This window comes from Bos mutus, chromosome 11 (assembly GCF_027580195.1).
Source record: "Bos mutus isolate GX-2022 chromosome 11, NWIPB_WYAK_1.1, whole genome shotgun sequence".
NCBI classification, from domain to species: Eukaryota; Metazoa; Chordata; class Mammalia; order Artiodactyla; family Bovidae; genus Bos; species Bos mutus.
The window spans coordinates 95,616,756-95,643,911 of NC_091627.1; the positions used below are offsets into that span (position 1 = coordinate 95,616,756).

The window sequence follows — 27,156 nt, forward strand, 5'->3', positions numbered from 1 at the left end:
CCAATTCGAAAATAGTAAGAGACACAACCTGATTAAGGATAGATGACACAATTGAACACATTTTAGGAAAGATACATGAAAGGCCAATAAAAACATGAAAAGATGCTCATCATTAGTCATCAGGGAAACAGATACAAATTAAAAACATGAGTTATTACTACATACCCATAAGAATGCTGAAATTTGAAAGGCCTTAAAATTTTTAAATATCAAGTGCAAACATCCAGAACTGGAACCTTCACATATTGCTAGTCGGAGTATAAAATAAAAATAGTGTAACCACTTTGGAAAAGAGTTTGGCAGTTTCCTAAAAAATTAAATGCATGGCGCTAGTGTTTAAGAATCCACCTGCCAATGCAGGTGATACAAGAGACTGCTGGTTTGATCCCTGGGTCAGGAGAATCCCCTGGAGAAGGGCATGGCAACCCACTACAGTATTCTTGCCTAGAGAATCCCATGGACAGAAGAGCATGGCAGGCTACAGTCCATAGGGTTAAAAAGAGTCGGACACGATTGAAACAACTGAGCACACTCCCTTGCACGTGCATACTTAACCATTCGCAGCAGTTTCACTCCTTGGTATTTAACCAGGAGCAGTGAAAACATGTCCACCCAAAGGCTTGAACATGAATGTTCATAGCAGCTTTACTCATGATGACCCCAAACTGGAAACAACCCAATGCCCAATAATACATGAATGGATAAACAAATCATAGTGAATTCATGTCATGAAATACTATTCAGTAATAAAAGGAATGAACATACTTGAAACATGGATCAATCTAAAAACATGCTCAGCAAAAAAGCAAAGTAAAATTGTTACTGTATGATTCCATTTCTACAAAACTATAGGGATTGCAAATATAGCAAATTTATTCTAGAGTGAAAGCAAATTAGTGGTTGTTAGGGATGGGGAAGTGGGAGACACTGAAAAAAAAAAAAAAACAAACCCCAAGGGAACCTTTGTGATTGAAGCCAATGTTCTATATATCCTGATGTGGTGTTAATTACAAGGGAACCTGTGTTCAGATCAGATCAGTCGCTCAGTCGTGTCCGACTCTTTGCGACCCCATGAATCACAGCACGCCAGGCCTCCCTGTCCATCACCAACTCCCAGAGTTCACTCAAATTCATGTCCATTGAGTTGGTGATGCCATCCAGCCATCTCATCCTCTGTCGTCCCCTTCTCCTCCTACCCCCAATCCCTCCCAGCATCAGTCTTTTTCCAATGAGTCAACTCTTCGCATGAGGTGGCCAAAGTACTGGAGTTTCAGCTTTAGCATCATTCCCTCCAAAGAAATCCCAGGGCTGATCTCCTTCAGAATGGACTGGTTGGATCTCCTTGCAGTCCAAGGGACTCTCAAGAGTCTTCTCCAACACCACAGTTCAAAAGCATCAATTCTTCGGCGCTGAGCTTTCTTCACAGTCTAACTCTCACATCCATACATGACCACAGGAAAAACCATAGCCTTGACTAGATGAACTTTTGTTGGCAAAGTAATGTCTCTGCTTTTGACTATGCCGTCTAGGTTGGTCATAACTTTCCTTCCAAGGAGTAAGCATCTTTTAATTTCATGGCTGCAGTCACCATCTGCAGTGATTTTGGAGCCCAGAAAAATAAAGTCTGACACTGTTTCTACTGTTAAAATTCATCAAATTATGTCATTTTAAAGAGTACATCTTATAAAATTTATCAGTAGAGTTGATTAAAAAATAGACATAAAAAAAGTCCAGTTCAAAGTGACTTGTCTGTGATCACCAAAAGCTGGAAACAACCCAAACCCTTGTTAAGTGAATAAACAAACTGTATATCCATACAATGGAACACAACTCGGCAGTAAAAAGGAAATCAACTATTACTACATACAATAACATGGACAAATTTCAAAATTATGCTGAAAAAAGGTCAGACATAAAAATAGTGTATCCTGTGATTCCATCATTTATATAGAACAGATCCTACTGTATAGCATAAGAAACTATATTCAATATTCTGTGATAAACCATAATGGAAAAGAATATTAAAAGGAATAGAATATATATTTAATATATATGTATAGCTGATTCACTTTGTTATACAGCAGAAACTAACACAACATTGTAAGTCAACCATACTTAAATAAAAAAAATAGTTTAAAACGGAAATTAAGTTTGCTGAATTGCTTCATAAGGAAATAGAAAAATGCCTTGTGTCAGGCTGTTGAAAATGTTCTCTCTTGAACATAACCTCTAGCAGATGGAAAGAGGGCTCTCTAATGTTTCCATTTTCTTTGATGCTATTAATATTCCCTTATAATCTCTGTGTATGTGGTCACAGTTGGTCTCTTGAGGTAGTTCTACTTTACTCTCACTTTCTGAAGTCATTAATGTCGATACAGTGGCAACCACTACCACCTACTTGTGGAGAAGGAAGTGGCAACCCACTCCAGTATTCTTGCCTGGGAAATCCCACGGACAGAGGAGCCTGGTGGGCTATGGTCCGTGGGTTCGCAAAGAGTCAGACATGACTTATTGACTAAATAACAATTCTATTGGGGATATGTAAGAATAGAGCGGTGAGGGTGAGGAACAGGCTTCACAGTGAGCCAAAAAGACAGGTTGTTTGGTATATGTGTTCACTCAGCAGGTTGGTTCTTCTCTGGAAGGCCTGGAAGGAAAAGCCATTCTAAGAGTATTCCACAGAAGGGAGAATGGAGGGGGAATCCACCTGCCAGGCTCCCTTCTCTCTTCTGCATTTCATTATTTAAGGCTCCTCCCATGGGAGTCAACTGCTCTACACTTCTGTACATCATCTAACCCTTCCATGGCAGCTCATAAAGCCAGAGCTTGTGGCCTGACGCGGCATTTCCTCCAACTCCAAAGTGGAGGGATGGCTGATAGAAAGGGCTTCATGTGGGGGCTGTAAGGGCCGTGCAGGCCCAGAGTTTATCTTGGGCTCCAGTCAGCTTAGGGAGTGCTGGGTTCGCCTGCAAAGGCAAAACTGGGGAGCATGGGCCAGGTGGCAGATGGCACTTTCAGGAAGGAGGAGGAGACCATTCTTGGAATCTGTATTTCACATAGCATGATATAAATGAAATAAATGCTAAATAGTCCTACAAAGTACCTTGTAGCTAAAGGAGTAATTCAGTAGGTGGGTAAGGTTGGGAGAGATGGCTTTACTGAGGAGATGGGGCTTCGAGAATGATTTGCCCATAGAGGCTGCAGGAGAGCTGTTACAGCCAAGGAACAATCTGAAAGACCAAGATACCGTGGCATAAATGTGTATGTGCTCAAGAACTGCTGGCACACTGAAGAATGGAGTGGAACATGGCAGAGGCTTTGAAAAGTCAGCTGGAGTCAGATCACACGAGGCCTTGACAAGGAGTTGGAAATGGATTCTCAAGGCCATAAGCCATTCAAAATTTCCAAGAGGGGAATAACATTCATGAGTTTGTTTTAGGATGTAATTCTGGGGCAGCTGTTAGAATTACACTAGAAAGGTGGTTCAGACAGGATCCTAGGAAGGGCTTTCTCCATAGTAGGAGTGTCTGTAGTTGACTGTGTGGGTCCAGATCATGGCTTAGGGCTCTGAGTGGCCTGCAATTCTGGGATGTGATGCCTAAAAAATCAAGCTTACCAGACTGATGTTAAATCCAAAACTCATTTAATTGACAAAGTCTCATTATACTGGCTAGATTGAACTCATGTCTATATCTCTACTCACCACCCAAACCCTACCAAAACAGATAGACTCCCAAAGATTAAAAACCCACAAGAGAAGGGGAGGGATGATGAATGGTAGATGAGAGAGTAAAACTTTCAGAGATATTAACTGTCAGAATGGAGACAAATAGGGTTTCCCTGGTGGCTCAGTGGTAAAAAATCCACCTGCCAATGCAGGAGTGATCCCTTGTCCAGGAAGATCCCACGTACCTCGAACAACTAAGCTTGTGCACCACAACTGTTGAGCCTGGCTCTGGAGCCCAGGAGCCCTAGAGCCCGTGCTCCGCAAGAGAAGCCGCCTCAGTGAGAAGCCTGTGCAGTGCAACTGGAGAGTAGCCCCACTCGCTGCAACGAAAGGAAAGCCTGTGTAGCAGCAAAGAGCCAGCACAGCCAAAAGTAAAAAAATAAAAAAAATTTAAGGGCTTAAAAAAAATGGAGAAAAATAAAACCTGATTCTGTGCAGCAAGGGGAAGCTAAACAAAAATAACAAGGTGAGTGACCGCCTTATTACAAGTCTGCCATACATGAGCAGTTTCCATCCGCTCTGAGTGCTCAAATCTTAAGTTCTAAACAACAGGCAAAGACCACCAGACATTCCAACATCACATCTAACAAGAGGGAAAGGCGCCAACAAACAGGAGAAAATCAAAACCAAAAACAGCTGATATAGAGAACAGAAGAAACTTAAAAACTGATAACTTTATAGAGAAAAGATAATGCATTCATTAAAAAAAATAAAAGAATGAAGTGCCGGGGAAAGACAGCCATTCAGAAAAGAGCTAGCTATTGGAAATTAAAAACATAGAGCAGAAAAAATAGATATAAAATATGTAGCAAAAAACCCAATAGAAGGGTAGAAATAAAGCTGAGAAAATTTTTGTGATTTAAAAAAAACAAAAAAGATTAAAAATGGAAAATAAGAGACAAAAATACAATTAACTTAAGAGGTACATTTCAGAAAATCAAATAGTCAGCTAATAGAAGTTCCCCCAGAAGGAAACAGAAGGCAGCTCTGACTTTGGCAGCACATATACTAAAATTGGAACAATATAGAGATTAGCATGGTCCCTGCACAAGGATGACATGCAAATTGGGGAAGCGTTCCACTTTAAGAAAAAAAAAAAGAAGTAAGATATAGAGAAGATAAAGTGAAAAACATTTCCCAGAAATGATGCATATAGCCTGCTAGACTGGAAGGCCTCATTTGCATTATGAATTTTAAAAATACCCACACTAGGGACTTCTCTGGTTGTCCAGTGGTTAAGAATTCACCTTTCAATGCCAGGAGACATGGGTTTGATCTCTTATCTGGGAAGATGCCACATGCTGTGGAGCAACTCAGCCTGTGAGGCACAGCTAACTGAGCCCCCGCTCTAGAGCCCTCAAGCAGAAACTACTGAAGCCCATGTGCCCTCGAGCCTATGACCAGCAACAGGAGAAGCCTGCACTCCGCAACAGAGTAGCCCCTGCTTGCTGCAACTAGAGAAAGCCCTCACGCAGCAGTGAAGACCCAGCGCAGCCAAAAAATTACCCATGGTAAGTCATATCATGGTATTTCAGGACACTTGAGAGAAAGATCCTAAAGCTTTCAGGAATAAAAATTACAGGTCACAAATAAAAGTTCTGGGATCAGAACTGTTACTGTTGTTCAGTTGCCCAATTGTGTCCCACTCTTTGTGACCGCATGGACTGCAGCACAGAAATCAGAATAGCACAGGGTTTAAATAGCAACAATGACTATGGAAAATAATGACTAAATGCATTTTAAACTGCCTACCTCCAAATGTATAGCATATCAACTTATCAATGCAGTGAAGAATAAAATAAACCCATTTCAGACATGCAAAAGCCTCAAAAAGTTTGCATCCCATTAATCCTTGGGAAACCATGGAAGAATATGCTCCACCACACAGGGAAGTAAACAATGAAAGCAGCAGCTGTGGATCCAGGAAACAGAAGGGGCACAGAAGAAATGACCTGGGTGAAGGCAAACAGAAATCCCAGGGCAAGAGCTGTGCCCCCGGTGTAGAGAACCACCACCGTGTACCTGTCATAGGTTGAGTTGTGTCCCTGCAAAAGCTGTATGTTGATGTCATCCTAACCACCTGGTCTTCAGAATGTGACTGTACTTGGAAGATGGGGTCTTTAAAAAGTTAAGTTTAAATGAGTTCATTATGGTGGGCACAACCCAGTGTGACTGGTTTCCATAAAGAAAAGGAAATCTGGACATAGATAGAGGGTAGACCGTGTATAGACACATGACCAAGATGGTCATTTACAAGCCAAGGAGAGAGGCCTCAGAAGAAACCAGCTCTGCTGATACCTTGATCATGGACTTCTGGCCCCCAGAACTGTGAGAAAACAAATATCCAGTGTTTAAGACACCTAGTCTGTGATGTCTTTTTATGGCAGCCCTGGCAAACAGTGTCCAACCTAGACCAAGAACAAATCCAATCAACCCAAGAAAGATTTCAAACAAACAGAGTCTGATGTGTTTACGCTATCCACATTAGGGCCACAGGAAAAGACACAAAAATGTAGTCAAAAGTGGTGCAAGAATAACCATGGCACTCCCTGGTTCAGAGGCGGACACTCACCTAGAAAATAACATTACCTTAGGATAGTAATGTAACCGAAAGGTGGAAAATAACTATACTAAACATATGTGGGGAACAGAAGTGTGTATGTGGAAAAATGATATGAAAGAGCTAAAAAATACTCATCTTCTACAGTAAGGAAATCAACAGAAAGTACTAGAAACGGAAAAATCAACAAGTGGTCGTATAAGCCTAATATTTAAATAAGAGGTAAATATTAGATAATAATGCAAAAATACATAAAGTGTTGCCCTTGGGGAGTGACAATCAGGGGGTAGGGCAGGTGTGCCAATGGGAAGACTGCTCTTTTTCATAAAAATCTCAGTAGAACTATTTGAATTTTAAACTATGTTCGTGTGTGTGTGTTTTTCTTATATGTGTTTTTTGATGTGATGAAAATAAAAAATGTAAAAGCTTAAACAGACCACGACACATCTTTAAAAGAGGAAGTTGCCGGTCCCTTTAGCCAGAGGTCTTTCAGTGGTATGATGTGAGCCGAAGCCAAAACCAGAGCTGAAGAATAAACAAGACACAAGAGGAGCGTGGTTTTCAACAAGCTGTGTCGACAACTGAGATGAGATGGGGACAGAGAGGACCGCAGGGTCGAAGACAGCTTCCCAGGTGGCCCTGCTTACGTGACACTGCGCTGGCCACTCCTCCTCAGAAACTGCTGGCCAAGAGCTCCGTAGAATAGTAGGCTCGCTGGAGTCCCACACCTGTCCCTGGTGGTTCTCTTTCTGCCTCACCGGTTGTCCTGCTCCAATTTCTTTCCAAGTGGGGAGTTCATGATATATGCGAGGAAACAATTCCACAAGAGCAGCCTTTTAGCAAGAAAAACTCTTGTATCTCTGTTAAATGTGGTGGGTAGAAAAAAAAATTTTTCTGAGCCACCATTTCGATGAAGGGTAGCAGCCTGAGTTCATCAGACACAGACCAGGGAGTAGGCAAGTTAGTTAGAGCACCTCCTTGGCGTCAGGTTCCACAGGATGTTCATTTATGAAACGGCAAACAAGCGTCACCGGCAGTATCACTCTATGACACAACACCCCAAAACCAGAGGCTTAAAAAATGAAGCTAATCTGCCCAAGCTTTCATCAAACATCTACCAAGGCTTATGATGTCATGACAGTCACACCCTTTCTTGAGCAAACAAAGGTTTCTGGCTTCCTCTGCAACTAAAAATAATTACTACCTCTCAAGTGATCCATCCGTGTGTAAACCAGCTGAGGAGATAACTTACAAACTGTCAAGGTCAGGCACCATTCCACGGTGAGAGGCTAGCAGAAAAAGACCGCAGCAGGTTACGTTCAATAGAAAAGCAGTAACTTCAGGAGCCATGCAAGTCTCCATGGATATCACAGGCTTTAAACGTCACATCTTATTCTGTTCATCAAGCAACCTTTACAGTCTACAAAAGTTTTCAAGTTTTCTGAGTAGCTCTACCCAATTGATAACAGTTACCCTGTCAGGTAAATTACTCAGCATTAAGTATTTAGGTTTATCGATTGGTCTTTCCTGCTCAACTGACAATCGGTCTCAAAGTTTATCCATTCCTGTGTTAGGTGGCCTATCTGAACACTCAGTGAAAGGAAGCTGACAATAAACAGATTGCCAATGAAAGAAATGTCTAATGACAAAAATACTACATAGTGATTAGGTTCTAAAGAGATTATCTCCTAGGTAGATTTTAACAAAAATATTGAACAGTTAGGGGGAGAAAAAAGATACCCTAGTGATTTGGTCAATAACAGAATATGATAAAAACATGTTTCTGGCTTACTTCACTCTGTATAATAGGCTCCAGTTTCATCCACCTCATTAGAACTGATTCAAATGAATTCTTTTTAATGGCTGAGTAATACTCCATTGTGTATATGTACCACAGCTTTCTTATCCATTCATCTGCTGATGGACATCTAGGTTGCTTCCATGTCCTGGCTATTATAAACAGTGCTGCGATGAACATTGGGGTACACGTGTCTCTTTCCCTTCTGGTTTCCTCAGTGTGTATGCCCAGCAGTGGGATTGCTGGATCATAAGGCAATACAGTATACTAATGCATATATATGGAATTTAGAAAGATGATAACAATAACCCTGTGTACGAGACAGCAAAAGAGACACTGATGTATGGAACAGTCTTATGGACTCTGTGGGAGAGGGAGAGGGTGGGAAGATTTGGGAGAATGGCATTGAAACATGTAAGATATCATGTATGAAACGAGATGCCAGTCCAGGTTCGATGCACGATACTGGATGCTTGGGGCTAGTGCACTGGGACGACCCAGAGGGATGGTATGGGGAGGGAGGAGGGAGGAGGGTTCAGGATGGGGAGCACATGTATACCTGTGATGGATTCATTTTGATATTTGGCAAAACTAATACAATTATGTAAAGTTTAAAAATAAAATAAAATTAAAAATAAATAAATAAATAATTAAATAATTTTTTAAAAAGAAAAAAAAAAAACAAACATGTTTCTGCATGCACACACACACACACATACAGACACACTAACACCACACATTTAGTCAGGAAAAAATACACAGAAAACGAAGGTAGAATTTTTCATTAATTTACAAGGGATATTCTTTATTACCTTTATCAGTTTTAAAATATCATCTTCCTTTAAAAAAATTTAAGAGTGGAATGACAGATGATTTCCTTCCCTGTTGTAAATACTGCAAATCTGTCAGCAGTAGTAAGTATCAACAGAATTTTTCCTTAAGCTTGAGCACGTAAGGGAGCAATAAAATAGATTATAAACCTCATTTGACCTGATCTTACAAAAAGTCACTTGCTGATTTGAGTCCTGCTCTGTCCGCAGACAGATTTCCAGGGTAGGCGTGTGTCACTTGGTCCATCTGTAATAGGCTGAATAGGGTACTCTGTAGTAACTGCCAGGAGAAAACCTTTTGTTCGGGCCTCCTTGACCGGCACTTGGCTTTACATTCCAAGAGTATCTCCTCTGGAAATAGTCCTCTCCAGGCGGACCAGGAGGAGGGACATGGCATCTCTGGTAAATGTTCCAATTCTGGGAAAATTTCCTTAAAATAAAAGTAATAAAACATTATTAGTTCTGATAACTATATATAACAAGCTTTATAAAATTATACCTAGACACTCTGGTTCTACTGTTTTCAACCTGTGTGATTTTAGCAGATAAAACTGCTTAACCTTTGGATCTCTCAGTGCTTTATAAAACAGAGTATTATTAAACACCCTCCATCTTCATGACTGTTTTGAAGGTAAATTAAAACAACGTATTTCTATTACCCACCACCACGACTTGGCACACCGTAGGTTCCCAGAAGCCTTTTCCACCTTTCCCTATAGAGGTAAATGCTCATACTATTCTAATCAGATATATTCTCTCCAAGTGTGGCAGGGCTGACAGGAAACAGAACGAGCTATTTATGTTTGCAAACAGGAAGCTGCTTTCACCTTGTAAGTCCCTGCTGCTGCTGCTGCAGCTAAGGCGCTTCAGTCGTGTCCGACTCTGTGCGACCCCATAGACGGCAGCCCACCAGGCTCCCCTGTCCCTGGGATTCTCTAGGCAAGAACACTGGAGTGGGTTGCCATTTCCTCCTCTAATGCATGAAAGTGAAAAGTGAAAGTGAAGTCGCTCAGTTGTGTCCAACTCTTATCAACCCCATGGACTACAGCCTACCAGGCTCCTCCGTCCATGGGATTTTCCAGGCAAGAGCACTGGAGTGGGGTGCCATTGCCTTCTCCATATAAGTCAATAGATATATAAATTAATTACAAAATGTAGAAATTCTAACCATGGCACATGCAGCAAATTTGGAAAATTAAAATTTAACTGTCTCAAAATTAACACCGGTAAATCTAATATAATCATATAAAAGAAAAGTTGGAGATCTGAGAAAAGTAAACACCCCCAAAACCCCTCAATCCCAATTAATCTAATTAAACTGGTTAATATTTTCTTTTGGTCTTTTCCTCTTGCATCTTTTTTTGACTATTGAATCATAACCTATTATTTTCACTTATTGTAAGTGAGCTCTCACTTTTAATGGCTTTATAAAATATCGCAATATGGATACATAATTTACTTAGCTATTCGTAACTGTTAGAAATTCAAGTTGCTACCAATTTTCCCACTACTGTAAATAATGGCAGGATTAACATTTCAGAACATATGAGACTCTATCCTAAGCACTTAGTTCAGAGTCTGATGCACAGTAGGAAGTTTAGAGAAATGTGTTGAATGATTAAATGCATATAGATTTCTCCATATTTGGAAGTTTTTCTGTAGTTTCAAGGTTAGCAGGTATGAGCATTTTTATGGCTATTACAGTTATGTTTCAAAAGGGCTATACCTATTTTCAGAGTCCCTGGCAACACAAGCAATAATCATTGAAATGTTTACATCTTCTAAAAATGTCAACATCTTTTGAAAGTGGAAAGTTTACAATGTGCTAAAATACTTAATTAACTTATGTAATAATCACAATCCCAAGGTATGTATTATAAAAGCTTTATTTATAATATTATTAAAATTTCCATCCAACAGATAAGAGAACAGGAATTTAGAGATCTTACTGAGATCATACAGAGAGTGAACAGCAGAGCTAGGCTGCAAACCCAGGCCCAGCCTGACAGTCACCACCCTGGACCACCTTGTCAAAAACTGTTGCCAAATTAATAGGCAAAGAATAATACTGTGCTATTTTAATTGTTCTGAGGTTTTTCCTGTTTCTCAAGTAAAAAAATGTGTGTGTGATTTATGCTTCAATTCCTCTGCAGATTTCTCTACTGGCGTTGGACTATTTTCCGTATAGTTTGTGTTCATTATGCTGTGCTAAATCCATTCAGTAGTGTCTGACTCTTTGTGCCTATGGACCATAGCCCCAGGTTCCTCTGTCCATGGGATTCTCCAGGCAAGAATACTGGAGTGGGTTGCTGTATGCTTCTCCAGGGGATCTTCCCAACCCAGGGATCAAACTCAAGTCTCTTTTGTCTCCTGCACTGCAGGTGGATTCTTTACCACTAGTGCCACAGGGGAAGCCCTAATTTTTGTTTACTCTTAAATAAAACAACCTTCCTTATTCTGAAAACTGTACCACTATTAATGGAGCCTAAGAATGCAAGGAGACTTCCCAGATGGCACAGTGGTAAAGAATCCACATACTAGTGCGGAAGACGTGGGTTCGATCCCTGGGTCCGGAAGATCCTCTGGAGGAGGAAATGGGAACCCACTCCAATACTCTTGCCTAGAGAATCCCATGACAGAGGAGCCTGGCGGGCTACAGTCCATGGGGTCACAAAGAGTGAGATATGACTGGGAAATGGGAACCCACTCCAATACTCTTGCCTGGAGAATCCCATGACAGAGGAGCCTGGCAGGCTACAGTCCATGGGGTCACAAAGAGTGGGACGTGACTGAGTGACTAACACACACAGACAAGTTTGCAAGATCCTTTTTGGCACGAACATCAAATTACTGCCTTAAACTAAGTTTAAGGATCAATGAGGCCTGGCGTGCTGCGATTCATGGGGTCGCAAAGAGTCGGACACAACTGAGCGACTGATCTGATCTGATCTGACCTGAAGGATCAATGAAAACTTTCAAGACCTTATCCCAACTGCCTCTGAAAAATCACCTATTCCCCATCCCATACTTGATTTTCCAGCCCTAAATGCAAAATATGGAGAAAACAATACCTCCTGGTTGACACTGACCAGCAAGAAAATACAACTTCTTCATATTATCATACTGTGTTTGCACTAATTTATAATACTAGTTTCTATTTCAATTCTAGACAAAGGGAAAGCAGAGATACCTTTCTGACTGCTGTAAATCTTGAGTCCAGGTATGGAAATGCCGAGGTTCTGGGTAACCTTGGGTCTGATGTATGTTATGCTTAGGTCTTCGGTTAACAGGCTTAGTAGCTGTGAAAACTGGCTCCATCATATGTGTTGAATCTTCAAAACCTCTTGTTCTAGATACACTGGAATCCCAATTCCTCAAACAGAATGTTTCCACAAAATATTATTGGTGTCCAATTTGGTATCCGTTCAGTGACTATATTTTGGCCCATGAAAAAAACAATCCCACCTGACCCCCACAATCCTATTTGTTTAGGTTTCCTACAGCAAGTTCATGAGCTACAAGAAGAATGGATAGGTGCAGTTTAAATGATACAAAAACACATCTTTCTCCCCACAAATATCAGGTATAAAATGCAGCTTACTTTCTGATGGGACCGTTCCGAAGGTCATCAATGTAGTTTTGCCTTTCTAAGCAATGCCCACGGCACCTACTGAATACTGAGAAGAGGATGAACTGTTAGAAATAAGTGTGCAAAAAGCGAATCTTTCCCAGAGAAAGCGGATCAAAGAGGAAGTCCACTTACTGATTATACAGGCTGTCATAGCTCATTATTTCCAGATACATCCCTTTATGAACTTTCGCTAAAAGGTTATCTTATGTCAGAACAAATGAATCACAAACTTTTCTCTTTTACCAAAATTTGAGAAATTCACCTACATTTCTACTTTCAAATTTTTAAAAAAAGGGAAAACAGTGACAGCTCTCATACTTACATTCAATTGCATCATCTGGCCTCATGCCTTCTACATCAATCAAATACCTAACAGACAACAAAATTCAAGTCATTTGTAAATAAAAAGAAAAAAAAAATCATTTTTGCAAAAAAAAAAAAAAGGTCCAATTTCACTTTACAAATATAGATATAAAAATCCTAAGAAAATATCAGCACATCTAATCAGTAATTATTAAAGAATGATATACGAAAAGGCTTTATTCCAAGGATGCAACAATGACCTAGCTTTAGAAAATCTATTAATGTATTTACTTACATTAATACAACAATTAATAAATGAAAGAGAATAAACTACAGGATCAAACTGGCAAATATTAAACAGGTATCTAAGATACAACAGTCAGTTTTGATCAGAATGCTTTGTACACTGAAAACAGGAGACCTAATATGACAGAGTATTCACCAGGAACCAACAAGTAACAGACAAATTAGGAAAAATATTAACATTATATCTAAAAAAAAACACTATTAACCAACTGTAGGACCCAGAAACTGAGGAATCACCTTCACTGACAGTTACTTCTTCCTCATCTTCATCCTCAACCCACTACCAAGGCCTAAACAATGATATCGCCTAAAGATCTCTAGAATATGTTACATCTTTCCACCAAAATGACCACCAAATCCTGGTCCAAGCCACCATTATGCCCAGTTTCTACTAATGTCTCCTAACTTGTTTCCTTGCTCTTTATCCCTGCAGTGTATTCTCCACTCAGTAGCCAAATGAGAGGCTGAAAATACAAACTTAATTACACTCACCTTCAACAAAAACAGTGCAATGATTTTCTAATACTCTTAACGTCTAAAACCTTAAACACAAACCTGAATGACTGAGCTCCTACCCACAATTCCAGCTCCATTTTAATGACACGCTTCCCCCACACCCTTGCCTTCCTGGCCAGTTCCTCCAACAGAGCATATGCTTTCCTCTTACAGGGTCTTTCTTATTTCTTATACTTAGAAATCTCTCCCAATGTCTTTATCTGGTTAACACCTACTTCTTCATCAGATATCAGCTCAAACATCCCTAAAGAAACTTTCTCGAAGGAGAAATATTGTATGAAGGCTGGAACTTTTATGGGCTGGAGATGGGCTGGAAGTTGAGTCCATTGCCAACAGCCAATGTTTTAATCGATCATGCCTATGTAATAATAACCTCAATAAAAGCCCAAAAGGGGGCGGGGGCGGGAAGAAACTTCTAATCTCCATGATGAGGTCAAATCCTCCCTAAACTATGTTTTTGTGGTACCATGTCCCTTTCCTTGGCATTTGTCAGAGTTGTAACTGTACATGCAGAGTGTAATTCTTGAATCTCTATTCTCTCTCTGGACTGTCAGAATTCACAAAGGGTAGGTAAAGTCTCTTTGCTCACACAATTTCCCAAGGCTTTTTGCTAGTACCCAGCACAGTGCTTAAACACAACAGATGCTCAATATTTTAAATATTTTCTGAATGAACAAACAAAAATTGGTACAGTCACAAAAAGCATAAGGGCATAAACTCTTTAATTCAGAAGTCCCATTCTGAGTGAAGTTATCTGAGACAAACCATATATAGTCAAAGACGTTCACAGAGGAATATTCATTACTTCAATGTTTTACAATGTCAAAAACTTCTGACTTTCTCTTCATCAGTAAGCAAAGGAACAATGCAGTCTTTAAAAAAGAACAAAGTCTCCAAATATTTTCATAGGAAGATGTCTACCATACATTAAATTATAAACCAGAACATCTAAATATTATACCATGAAATCACATGTAGAGTCAGTCCTCTGTATCCACGGGTTTCATTCCTGTGGATATGGAGGGCTGACTATACTACACCAGTTTACACAGGGGACCTGAGCATCTGAGGATTTTGGTATCCATGGGATAGTCTGAAACCAATCCCTTGCATATATCAAGGGACGATTATATGTGCTTCTATTTGTGTTTTTTAAGTAAAAAAAAATATGTGCTAAATTATTACTGGTGGTAATCTCTTAAGTCGAGGGCAAGACTGCTTCTACTTCATACATTCTTTAACTGACTTCATTTTCTGCATTCAGCTTACATTACTATTGTGAACAAAAAATTTAAACATGGTCTGCCTCTTGGGGTTGGCAACTCACCTGCAGATGAGGTAGCCAGTCCTGTTTACACCATGGGTACAGTGGACACCAATAAGTCTGTCTATAAAACAGGGCATATGGAATTAAATAAATGAAGTAGCTACCTGAAGACAGGTTATACAATTTTCTGAAGAGTAGCATTTACTGGTTACTACAATACCACCACTATCCTAAAATGGAAAAACTCTGAAGAAAAATATGTTTCAGCAGGAACATACTATAAAGAATTAATATAGTCAAAATTCATTGCCTCTGGAAAATTTTGCATAGCATCCAATCATATGCAATAGTACGGACTGGAGCATGCCCATCATGAGCTGATTTGACTATAGAAAAAGGGAGTGGGGAAAAAACAAAGCAAAACAGGCTACCAAAAGAATGAAATCTGTTTTTGGGTGAAACAAATGGAAAGCCTTCACTATTAATGCTCAATAGTATTTATGAAAAGAACAAACGCTTTCTTGGGTTCCCAAAGTGCTGTTGTTTCTACTCTCGTTTGCTGCTCCACACACACCATGGGTCTATATGCCTGTGGAGTTCTCGGGAACATAGCACTGTTCTTATATCACAATGAAAAAGTAAGGCTTGAGATGTTAAGCCCGAGCTGCACAGCAGGCAATGGCACCCCACTCCAGTACTCTTGCCTGGAAAATCCCATGAACCGAAGAGCCTGGTGGGCTGCAGTCCACAGGGTCGCTAAGAGTCGGACACGACTGAGCGACTTCACTTTCACTTCTCACTTTCATGCATTGGAGAAGGAAATGGCAACCCACTCCAGTGTTCTTGCCTGGAGAATCCCAGGAACGGGGGAGCCTGGTGGGCTGCTGTCTATGGGGTTGCATAGAGTCGGACATGGCTGAAGCGACTTAGCAGGAGCAGCAGCGGCTCAGCAGGCAAACAGAACAAAGACTAGAATCGAGTCTCAGATTTTTCCAACTATGCCACAGTATCTCTTAGTTTAGCACTTAAAAAAAAAAAAAAAATATATATATATGACAAAGTAAATACAAAACAACACGTTTGATCTCTGCAAAAGGCACGTCTGTGACTAGGCGGTGTGTGACAGTCATCATCTCTGGCCTGGATTACTAATACCCAACTTCTAACCCCTTCTGTTTCAACTGACCCGCCACATGGAAGATGTTATTTTCTAAAATATAAACCTGGCTGGATTGCTCTGTTAATTAAAAGTCTTCATTTAGCATAGAATAAAGCCCAAATTTTTAGCAAAGAATTTAGAACTCTTTATAAACAAGTATCAATCTGTCTCTCCAACTGAATTATAAATTCAAACTATCAATTTGTCTCTCCAACTGAATTATAAATTCAAACTATCAATTTGCTTCTCCAACTGAATTATAAGTTCAAACTCTGACCTATGCCATCCACCTCCCTCCTGTCCCCTGCCAGCCTCTCTGATCCCACTTTCGACTTCTCTGACTTCACTCCCTGCCCCTGTCCAGCCACACTGGCCTTACTATCCCTTACACCTGCCAAGCATAGTTGTGCCTCAGGGAACTTGTACCTACTATTCCCTCTGCTTTAGAACACTCCCTCCCACCCCATCCCCACTCCCTCAGATATCCAATGGCTTGTTCCTTGCTTCCTGTAAGGCTCTGATCAACTGACACCTTAATAGAGAGGGCTTCCCTGGTCACCTTCCACACTCCCTCACTTCTTTATCTTATTTTGTTATTTTCCGGAGCACTTACCACCCACTGCCTGACACTCCGTATGTTTACTTATTTCTCTATCCCCCCAACTAGAATGTAAAGTGCGCAATGGCAAGACCTCTTCTGTTCCTACTTGCTAGAACAGTGCCTTCAACTCAGATGTTATACGATATTTTTGTTGAAAATGAACGTATGAACTCTCTGTCCTTTCATACTGCCTCTAGTCACACCCGACGCTGCCCCCCACTGCACAAGTTCAAGTCCTGTGCCTTTTGCACCTGTTCCCAATACCTGGTCTGTCCTTTCCTCATTCTGGCAAGATCCTCTTCCCCCAAGCCCAGCTCAGATGGTCTCCTCGGTTTCTCCTGTGGCACCTGATTCTTTTGTTTTTGGTCACTTCTGGACCAGGGATCGAACCTGCGACCCCTGCACGGGAAGCATGGAGTATTAACCACTGATGGCTGAGGAAGTCCCTGCACTTGGTTCTTTTATTATAATTAACCCACTATCTTATAGTTACTACATGCTTATCTTCCTAGATAACTATTAAGTCTCTGCTGAACAAAGACAGCTAGTCACCTCTGTTTCCCCATGCCCTAACAACAAACCTAATAGGCTCTCAGTTTACTAAACCAATTTATTTTCTGAGTCTCTACCAATTTGAGGGAGTGGAGAGTGTAGCCTCTCCCTCTTTATCAGTGAGCCTGGCATCTGTGGGAGGGATTTATAGCAGAGGAAACCAGAAGGGATCACAAGCAAGATCCAGACGTCAGAGAGCACGGTGAAGTTAGCCCACTGCTGGCAGAGACCCACAGAGGGGTCGCATGCTGTCATCTGGGTCAGCGGCATTCCAAAGACAAGAGATTACTCAGTCTTAAAAGATGGCAAATACCACGTTCCCTTTGATACCCTTCTACCAATACACAGGACAAAAGAACATTTTTATTATATATTTCCCATTCAAAGTTTTTAAAAAGAGGTAAGTAAGCTAGTTCAGTTCGTACTTCTCACAACAATCACCTTCCAAACTAAATTGAGCCCCTCAAAAAAAACCCCAAAACTAAATTGCTTGCGACCATAAAAAGGAAAAACACCTCTGTTAGCACCACCTTAATGTTATCAAACAAAGAGGCCTAATGTCAGAACTATTAAAAATATTAAAATTCTCCAACCCCACTTGAAATGCATACCAAAATTCAGGTAAAGAGAAAAGAACAACAACAAAAAAAGACACTCACCATTATCTTTATTTTCTCTCAAAAACCCATTAACAGCATTTTTGAATTTAAAAATAGTGTCATCATCAGGAACCTGATGCCCAACTGTATAAATTTTTAAATAAGGAAAATTTTCTGGTAATTCCTAGAAGGCAAAACCATGGAATGGATATTATTTCATTTGTAGGGAAAGAACAAAAGATTAATTAGAGAAAGCAAAATATAAACAAAGACATTATATTAATCTAAGCATGTCAGTCACTCTGATAAGGGACTTTTTTTTCCAAAAGCTGCTTTAAGCAGGAAGTATCACATGATTCTCATTAAACTACAGAAAGGACAGTTACTAGGGATGCAAAAGCAAATCAATATGAATGAAGGCACGTATAACTCAAAATGCTAAGAAAGAGTTCTACCTAGTATCTTACATTTCAAAAGCATAAAGCAGCTGTGATTGATTGAAGTAGAATAGTATAGTAGAGTCAAAAGAACGTAGAACTGGAAAACAGAGCAAATTTCATGCACTGTTGAGAACTGGTATTCTTGGGGTGGGAGAAAGTAGATTATCAATAAATGACAGAATAGACTAAGTGAAAATTCTGTAGTTCAGAACTTATATGGAAAGTAGCAGTATGAACCTATGATATGCGTGTGGCGTGCTAAGTCGCTTCAGTCGTGTCTGACTCTTTGCGACCCCATGGACTGTCCCTGCCAGGCTCCTCTGTCTGTGGGATTCTCCAGGCAAGAATACTGGAGTGGGCTGCCATGCCCTCCTCCACCAGATCTTCCCGACCCAGGCATTGAACTCTCATCTCTTATGTCTCCTGCATCAGCAGGAAGGGTTCTTTACCACTAACACCACCTGGAAAGCCTTGAACCCAGGATATATTTTATATTAAAAACAAACAAACACATTTCCTATCTCGAACCACTGAAAAAGCCTAGGAACAACTGATGTCATGTCAAAAGGATGCAAGAATCACTGAGAAGCTCCACTGGTCAAAGACAGGCCCTCAGTTAGAACAACTGTAATGGAGTCCACTGTTCTTGTTTAGTTACTAAGTTGTGTCTGACTCTTTGTGACCCCATGGACTGTAGCCTGCCAGGCTCCTCTGTCCGTGGGATTTCCCAGGCAAGAATACTAGAGTGGGTTGCCACTGCCTTCTCCAGGGGATGTTCCCAACCCAGGAATTTAACCCAAGTCTCCTGCATTGGCAGGTGGATTCTTTACCACTAAGCCACCGGGGAAGCCCAATGCAGTCCATAGTGATACAAATAAATAAAGTTGGTCACCACTGGAGGATATTTGTGAATCAACTCATTATTTTGAACACTTTTAAGTAAAAGGAGGAAATCATGCCTCTATAGCTGGGCAACCAAATAGCTTATGCAAGGAATCTTCTGATAGAAACACCCAGCTAATAAATGAAAAAGGAACTATAGAATTCACCATTTTTTGAAACTCCAACTGAGTTCATGGATGTAGGAATCAATCATCAGTGACTGTTAATATCACAGAAAGAGATAACCATATGTCTCCACGGAAGAAGACCTATATTCATCACCACTTCTGATGATAAACACCTGTTCATTCTCACCTATGAAACTGCTTTACCAAAAGAAAACATTCAAGCTTCATTCAGATCAAGCCTCTAGGTCCAACTACCAATTCACAGGAAATAAAAGGATTGAAGAATATGTTTAACAACACATTAACAAATGAGATCGTCAAAATCTAGATCGGACAATTAAACCAGTTTTTTTTAAAAATAAAATTCAAGGAGAAAAAAAAGTGAGAGAGACATGGAAGAAGAACCTTCAAAAAAATAAATAAAAATAAAATTAGAGACCCAACAATAAGACCACACCAAGTAACATGTGGACCATATTTGGATCCAATTCAGAATTCTTAAAAACAGCTTTTTATGACATTTAGAACACAACTGCAAATTTCAGCACTGACTGGATATTTAATAATATTAAAGAATGATACTAAGGAATAAAAGTCCTACATTTTAAATATATATATAACAAAAAATATTTATGTGTAATTCAATGTTATCTAGGATCTGCTACACAATGAAACAGCATGAAACAGGCAGAGGTGTAAATGAAGCATGATAGACATCAGTTGATAAATATTATAGCGAGATGATTTCATGGAATCCTCAACATACAAAGAACACTCAGGATTTTGTATACTTCCATATATGTTTAAATTTGCAATAATTGTTTATGACACTGTAGGAAACAGTTTGATAGTTTCTCAAAGGTTAAACACAGAACTAACATACAATCCGGCAACTCTGCTCTGACCTACACTGCACATCCGAAAGGACGGAGAGCTGCAATTTGAACAAATGTATGTACACCAATGTTCACAGCAGCATGGTTCCCAATTGCTACAATGTGCAAACAAGCCAAGTGTCAGTCAACAGAAGAATAACAAAATACGGTATATACACACAATAGGATTTATGAGGTCTTAAAAAGGAATGGCATTTCATCACATGCTATAACAATGATAAACCCTGAAAATATTATGCTTCGTGAAATAGGCCAGATGTAGGACAGATATTGTAGATGCCACTTACACGAGGTACAGCGAAGAGGCAAATTCACAGAGACAGAAAGTAGAATAGAGGTTACTAAGGGCTGCTGGGAGGGAAAATGGGGTTGGTGGTGGTTAAGGATTACAGAGTTTCTGTTGAGGATGATGAAACATTTTGAGTATAGACACTGGTGACGGCTACATAACACTGTGACTGTATTTAATGCCACTGAATTGTATACTTATAAATGGCTAAAATAAATATTATTTATGTATATTTTACCACAATAAAAAAAGAGGAACAACTAAGTTCAAATTTCAACTCTTCCTTTTCTGAATCTCAGTTTCATTAATGTAAAACTAGTAAGTGTAATTGTCTATCCTCTGAGCTAAGTGCAGAGGAAGTGCAGTAGAAGGTATTAGTACTACCACCACTTCAACAGCAAAGGGTTGTTGTGAGGAATGGATATGAAAGAACTTTTTAAATGGCAAAACGCGATAAAGTGCTAACAAACATGAGGTGTTATTGTTTCCCAAGGCCATGGAACAGATCAGAAGAAAAATAATTCTTTTGCACTGATGTGTCCTACGAGGGCCAAGAGAATATACAGGTTTCTGTATTATATCAAAAGATATTAGGAAAAGAAAGCATAAACCTTAGAGAACAATTGCCTTTTACTGTGATGCTTAAACATGTTTAAGCGACTGCTTAAACACATAAAGATATAATGGATATACGTTCTTTCCTTTCAAGCTTACTATTCTTACTAAGAGTTTACTTCATTTTCAAACTATACAACAGGGAAGCTTATAGAATTCTTAAGCAGATCCAGAGCCTATTGCCAAATGGTATAGTTCAATTCATGTCTTCAATCTCATTTTCTTAATCTCACTGCAGAGAGAAATCAGAAATGTGTACTTAAGGAAACTACCAACTTTCCTTTTTGAACTATTACTCATGAAAGAAGGCCAGGATTCACCTTAGTATAAGATGGTAAACATCGAATTACTACAAATTATTACAGTACCAGAAAGAAGGTCCTTTTCAACTGCAAGTTCCATTTACCTCTGGCTTATAATAGCGGCGAGTATATGTTAAGTCAATAATCAGTCCAAGTTCTTCATTCTGTTCTTGGATTTTGTTAAAAAGATCCAAGGGGGAAAAACATTCTTCTGGGGCAAGATGCTTTTCAAAACTCTGTCAGAGAGAATGAAATTTTAAAAAACATGTGCTTAAAATCCATTCTTATATTATTCATTTACTCAAGCCCTGTGATGCTAACATCAGATTCAAAGCCAAGTTTGCTCCTCTGGAATTTACAAGCTATATTACAATCCTTTCTTCCAGAGAGATTAGAGGGAAGCATTTCTACATATTTATTTCTATATTTGTTTCTTTCATGCTGGTCTCCTAACCAGACTGTAAACTCCCAGAAGGCAGGGACCACATCAGTTTTGCCTCCCACTGTACTGCCAACTCCAAGCAGAGTGCCTGTAAATAGATATTTATAAATAAATACTTCTTGAATACATATATGAAGGATGGCTTTCATTGCTAAATATTCTTGTATGCACTTGGCTTATTCACCTACTCTTTCCCGTTGATCTGTTTGGTTATTCTAGTCCCAGCAACACATTTTCTTGAAATATATTACTAGACTAGTTTTACAGCAGTTTTAGATTCAGAGCAAAACTGAGCAGAAAGTACAGAGTTCCCATTTATACCTTCTATCCTTCATCCCATACAGCCTTCTCCGTGATCAACATTCCATACTAGTGTGCTTCATTTCTTAGAATTCATGAACCAACACTGACACACCATTACCAAAGTCCACAGTTTTTTGCATTCATGGCGCAAGGAACTATTTTTTTATTTCTGTTACAGTCATGCCCAAATATATACATACTGATATATATATCATTGTTGTTGTTGTTGAGTTGGTTAAGTCATGTCCGACTCTTTTGCAACCCAATGGACTATAGCCTGCCAGGCTCCTCTGCCCCTGGGATTTCCAAAGTAAGAATACTGGAGTGGGTTGCCATTTCCTTCTCCAGGGATCTTTCCAACCCAGGGATCAAACTTGTGTCTCTTGCTTGGCAGGCAGATTCTTTACCACTGAGCCCCCAGGGAAATCCCAAGGTACATATTACTTTATTATAGATTACGTTATTTACTCTTTACTTATAGTTAAAGCATTACATTGATTTTTCCCTATAAAATTAGGTTGTATTTATCTATGAATTCATTTCAGGATAGTAAAGGGGGTAGTAAAAAGTATAAAAAGAAAAAAAAAAGTATCAAAAAGGAAAACGGAGTACAACAGGGTTGAGAACTAGGGTTCTATCTGGTGAATACAGATTTTGAAAAAATACTATATCAACTTTTGCGTACCTTTTTCAAAGGAACTTTGAAAGCAATGAAACGAGTCCCAGGCATCCTCTGTCCAACTGGGAGGTAGTCTTTCCACCTATTAATACATTTTTTGTTAGGCAAATTTTATATTAGTCTGTCTCCCAGCATAGGATGAATGCACATTCAAAATGGAAATGAAAGTCCTCTACAGTAGATTCCTCTTCTTTCAGCTTTGCATTTTATTCACATCCACCTAGTAATAACCTTTACTTCCCTAGTTCCAGTTTTCCGATCGTGAACACAGATAAAAAGCAACAAAACAGTGCCAAGGCCTTAACAAAGTCTATCTAAAACCAGAGATGGCCAGAACTTCCGACTCCCTAATAAAAATGGCCTGGTGTTGAGTTATTAGTTAGTTCAGTCGCTCAGTCGTGTCTGACTCTTTGCCACCCCATGAATTGTAGCACGCCAGGCCTCCCTGTCCATCACCAACTCCTGGAGTTCACTCAGACTCACGTCCATCAAGTCGGCATGCCATCCAGCCACCTCATCCTCTGTCGTTCCCTTCTCCTCCTGCCCCCAATCCCTCCCAGCATCAGAGTCTTTTCCAATGAGTGGTGTTGAGTATTAAGGTATCATTAATACGAGCAGGTTGCCTGAAATAGTTTAAACACAATACTTTAACCTCCCAGTTTATTCTTAGTCCTCATTTAACTGAGGCCATCAAATTCAGTAGGGAACTTCAAATCCGTATTTTAAAAGAAAACTTGATAATAAAAGGAGTGTGAAGGTCACAAAATGCTAGGAATCACAGTGAAAAGTAATATTTGAACTGATTTCTGTAGGATGAGTTGGAACTAAGGTTAACTCAGAAGCACAGAAAGTGAGCACAAAAGTTCAGTATTAGGATGAAGATGACGTGACAGATTCAAGAGAAATTCAGGAGATAAAACGGAGTTGATTTAATAGGATATGCAGCGGAAGAAACGAAAGTCTCAGGGAATAAATGGGTTTACTGTACATATGAGTGAAGTCTCAAAATTAATTTGAACGTACAGCGGTAGCTCTCTCAAATGACACCGGTTCTGAAGCAAGACTATGCCCTTTATGATTCCCGGAGACAACACAAATAACACAGAACTGTTTCTTTGGAAAATTCGGCGGTATTGGTATGTTGTTTTGTTTTGTTTTCCCACTGAAACTCAGTTTCTATTACATTTTCTGTGCCAAAAACAACACAGATTCAGGAACTGGAAGTGAAAACTGAAAGTGCCAGTCGCTTAGTTGTGTCCGACTCTGTGACTCCATGGACTGTAGCCCACCAGGCTCCTCTGTCCATGGCATTCTCCAGGCAAAAATACAGGAGTGGGTTGCCATTCCCTTCTCCAAGGGGATCTTCTAAGAGATCGAACTCGGGACTCCTGCATTGCAGGCGGATTCTTTAACGCGTCTGAGCCATCAGGGAAGACCTGAGGAATTGAAGGGGATTCTATTTTGGTAATTACGTTGTATCCCCAACACCGACAGTCTCACCTTAAAAAAGCAGTCCTTTGGCATTTTACCTGAAAAGCAATGACTAGAGCCTCGCTTTTGAAACAATGGAGAGAAATCAGAACATCACACACCCTCCCTTTCTGCTACTCTGAACGCAGCCCTGAGAGAGTCAAAGCCGACTAGCACAAGGCGGAAGATCCAAGCCGGCCGGGGTAAACACGACAGGCGGAGAGCACAAGAGATGAAGACCAGGCCCAGGGGCTCTGAGCTGAAAGGGCAACTCCCAAGGACCAAGGCGTGTATTACCTTTCGGGGATGTGGTTTCCGCCCTTCTTCTTGGCTGACGAATATCCAGAAAAGACGCGATCCTGGCCCCAGTGACCACCGACATGATGCCACTGGCTCATGTGACCCCCAAGATGCCGCGAACGCAACGCCAAGAGTGCAAAAGCTGCCAGCCCAGAGACCCGGGTGCCTGCACTACCCCGAACCGGAAACGCCTAAGAAGCTACCCACGCAGCGCCAGGATCTCCTTCTATTGCGCATGCGCCACCGCCTGCCGAGATGACGTCATCACGACGGCTGACTGAGAGACTTGATCAGTAAACAAGAGTCTGGGGCTGCAATGGCCTCTTTATCCGGAGGCGGGTTGCACAGGTCCATGAATTCGTGTGTGCACCCTTCAGAATTCCAATAGTGCGGGACATGGAGAGTATTCCCACTCTCCCAGTGCTTTGTGTGGCACTTTCAGCTATTTTCCAAGTGCTTACATTCACACTTGTGTATAAGTATTTGTGCCTAATGGCTCAGATAAGCCCATGATACCACTTTAATGGCAGATAGCGAAAAGGAACTAAAGAGCCTCTTGACGAGGGTGAAAGAGGAGAGTGAAAAAGCTTGCTTAACAGTCCCATCACTTAATGGCAAATAGAAGGGAAAAGGTGAAAGCAGTGACAGATTTCTTCTTGGGCTCTAAAATCACTGCACATGGTGACTGCAGCCATGAAATTAGAAGAGGATTGCTTCTTGGCAGGAAAGCTATGAGAAACCTAGACAGTGTAATAAAAAGCAAAGGCAACGCCTTGCTGACAAAGGTCCATATAGTCAAGGCTATGGTCTTTCCAGTAGTCATGTACGGATGTGAGTGCTGGACCATGAAGGAGGCAGAGCACCAAAGAATTGATGTTTTTGAGCTGTGGTGCTGGAGAAGATTCTTGAGAGTCCCTTGGACAGCTAGGCGATCAAACTAGTCAATCTTAAAGACAATCAACCCTGACTACTCATTGGAAGGACTGATGCTGAAACTGAAGCTTCAATATTTTGGGCACCTGATGCTAACAGCCAATTCATTGGAAAAGACCCTGATGCTGGGAAAGATTGAATGTAATATACAGGAATGGAAAATAAAGGACCCCAGGATATTTGGAGCACCAGACATCTAAGTATTTGACACTAACAAACTATAACATTATCTGGTAAGGCCATGCAAGGGTTTGAGGGATTTCAGTGTTTAATTAAATCCAAATGTGACAACAGGACTGGAAAAGTCAGTTTTCATTCCAATCCCAAAGAAAGGCAATCCCAAAGAATGCTCGAACTACTGCACAATTGCACTCATCTCACACGCTAGTAAAGGAATGCTCAAAATTCTCCAAGCCAGGCTTCAGCAATATGCAAACCGTGAACTTCCAGATGTTCAAGCTGGTTTTAGAAAAGGCACAGAAACCAGAGATCAAATTGCCAACATCCACTGGCTCGCGGAAAAAGCAAGAGAGTTCCAGAAAAACATCTATTTCTGCTTTATTGACTATGCCAAAGCCTTTGACTGTGTGGATCACAATAAACTGTGGAAAATTCTGAAAGAGATGGGAATACCAGACCACCTGACCTGCCTCTTGAGAAACCTATATGCAGGTCAGGAAGCAACAGTTAGAACTGGACACAGAACAACAGACTTGTTCCAAATAGGAAAAGGAGTACATCAAGGCTGTATATTGTCACCCTGCTTATTTAACTTATATGCAGAGTACATCATGAGAAATGCTGGGCTGGAAGAAACACAAGCTGGAATTAAGATTGCCAGGAGAAATATCAATAACCTCAGATATGCAGATGACACCACCCTTATGGCAGAAAGTGAAGAGGAACTCAAAAGCCTCTTGATTTAAGTGAAAGAGGAGAGTGAAAAAGTTGGCTTAAAGCTCAACATTCAGAAAACGAAGATCATGGCATCTGGTCCCATCACTTCATGGGAAATAGATGGGGAAACAGTGGAAACAGTGTCAGACTTTATTTTTGGGGGCTCCAAAATCACTGCAGATGGTGATTGCAGCCATGAAATTAAAAGACGCTTGCTCCTTGGAAGGAAAGTTATGACCAACCTAGATAGCATATTGAAAAGCAGAGACATTACTTTGCCAACAAAGGTCCGTCTAGTCAAGGCTATGGTTTTTTCCAGTGGTAATGTATAGATGTGAAAGTTGGACTGTGAAGAAAGCTGAGCACCGAAGAATTGATGCTTTTGAACTGTGGTGTTGGAGAAGACTCTTGAGAGTCCCTTGGACTGCAAGGAGATCCAACCAATCCATTCTAAAGGAGATCAGTCCTGGGTGTTCATTGGAAGGACTGATGCTAAAGCTGAAACTCCAATACTTTGGCCACCTCATGTGAAGAGTTAACTCATTGGAAAAGACTCTGATGCCGGGAGGGATTGGGGGCAGGAGAAGGGGATGACAGAGGATGAGATGGCTGGATGGCATCACCGACTCGATGGACAAGAGTTTGGGTGAACTCTGGGAGTTGGTGATGGACAGGGAGGCCTGGTGTGCTGCAGTTCATGGGGTCACAAAGAGTCAGACACAACTGAGTGA

At 40.5% G+C, this 27,156-nt stretch overlaps 1 protein-coding gene and 1 non-coding gene across 3 annotated transcripts; one reads left to right on the plus strand and one right to left on the minus strand.

Annotated features, from left to right (window-relative positions):
* Positions 1-4,711: 4,711 nt before the first annotated feature.
* Positions 4,712-4,815, plus strand: LOC138990101 (U6 spliceosomal RNA). The gene has a single exon (XR_011466267.1). It is a non-coding gene; the product is annotated as a U6 spliceosomal RNA (small nuclear RNA).
* Positions 4,816-8,857: 4,042 nt separating this feature from the next.
* Positions 8,858-24,802, minus strand: DUSP11 (dual specificity phosphatase 11). Of its 2 annotated transcripts, none has more exons than XM_070379811.1 (9): positions 24,593-24,802; positions 22,832-22,907; positions 21,506-21,637; positions 17,910-18,033; positions 14,999-15,059; positions 12,869-12,915; positions 12,517-12,592; positions 12,106-12,294; positions 8,858-9,345 (listed from the first exon to the last, which is right to left on the minus strand). In XM_070379811.1, exons 1-9 carry the CDS (start codon positions 24,691-24,693, stop codon positions 9,150-9,152), a joined length of 1,002 nt encoding a protein of 333 aa, XP_070235912.1. In that variant the 5' UTR covers positions 24,694-24,802; the 3' UTR covers positions 8,858-9,149. The 2 variants fall into 2 exon arrangements, with proteins under 2 accessions (XP_070235912.1, XP_005897697.1); XM_005897635.3 differs by having other exon boundaries at positions 12,106-12,288; positions 24,593-24,801.
* Positions 24,803-27,156: the final 2,354 nt, after the last annotated feature.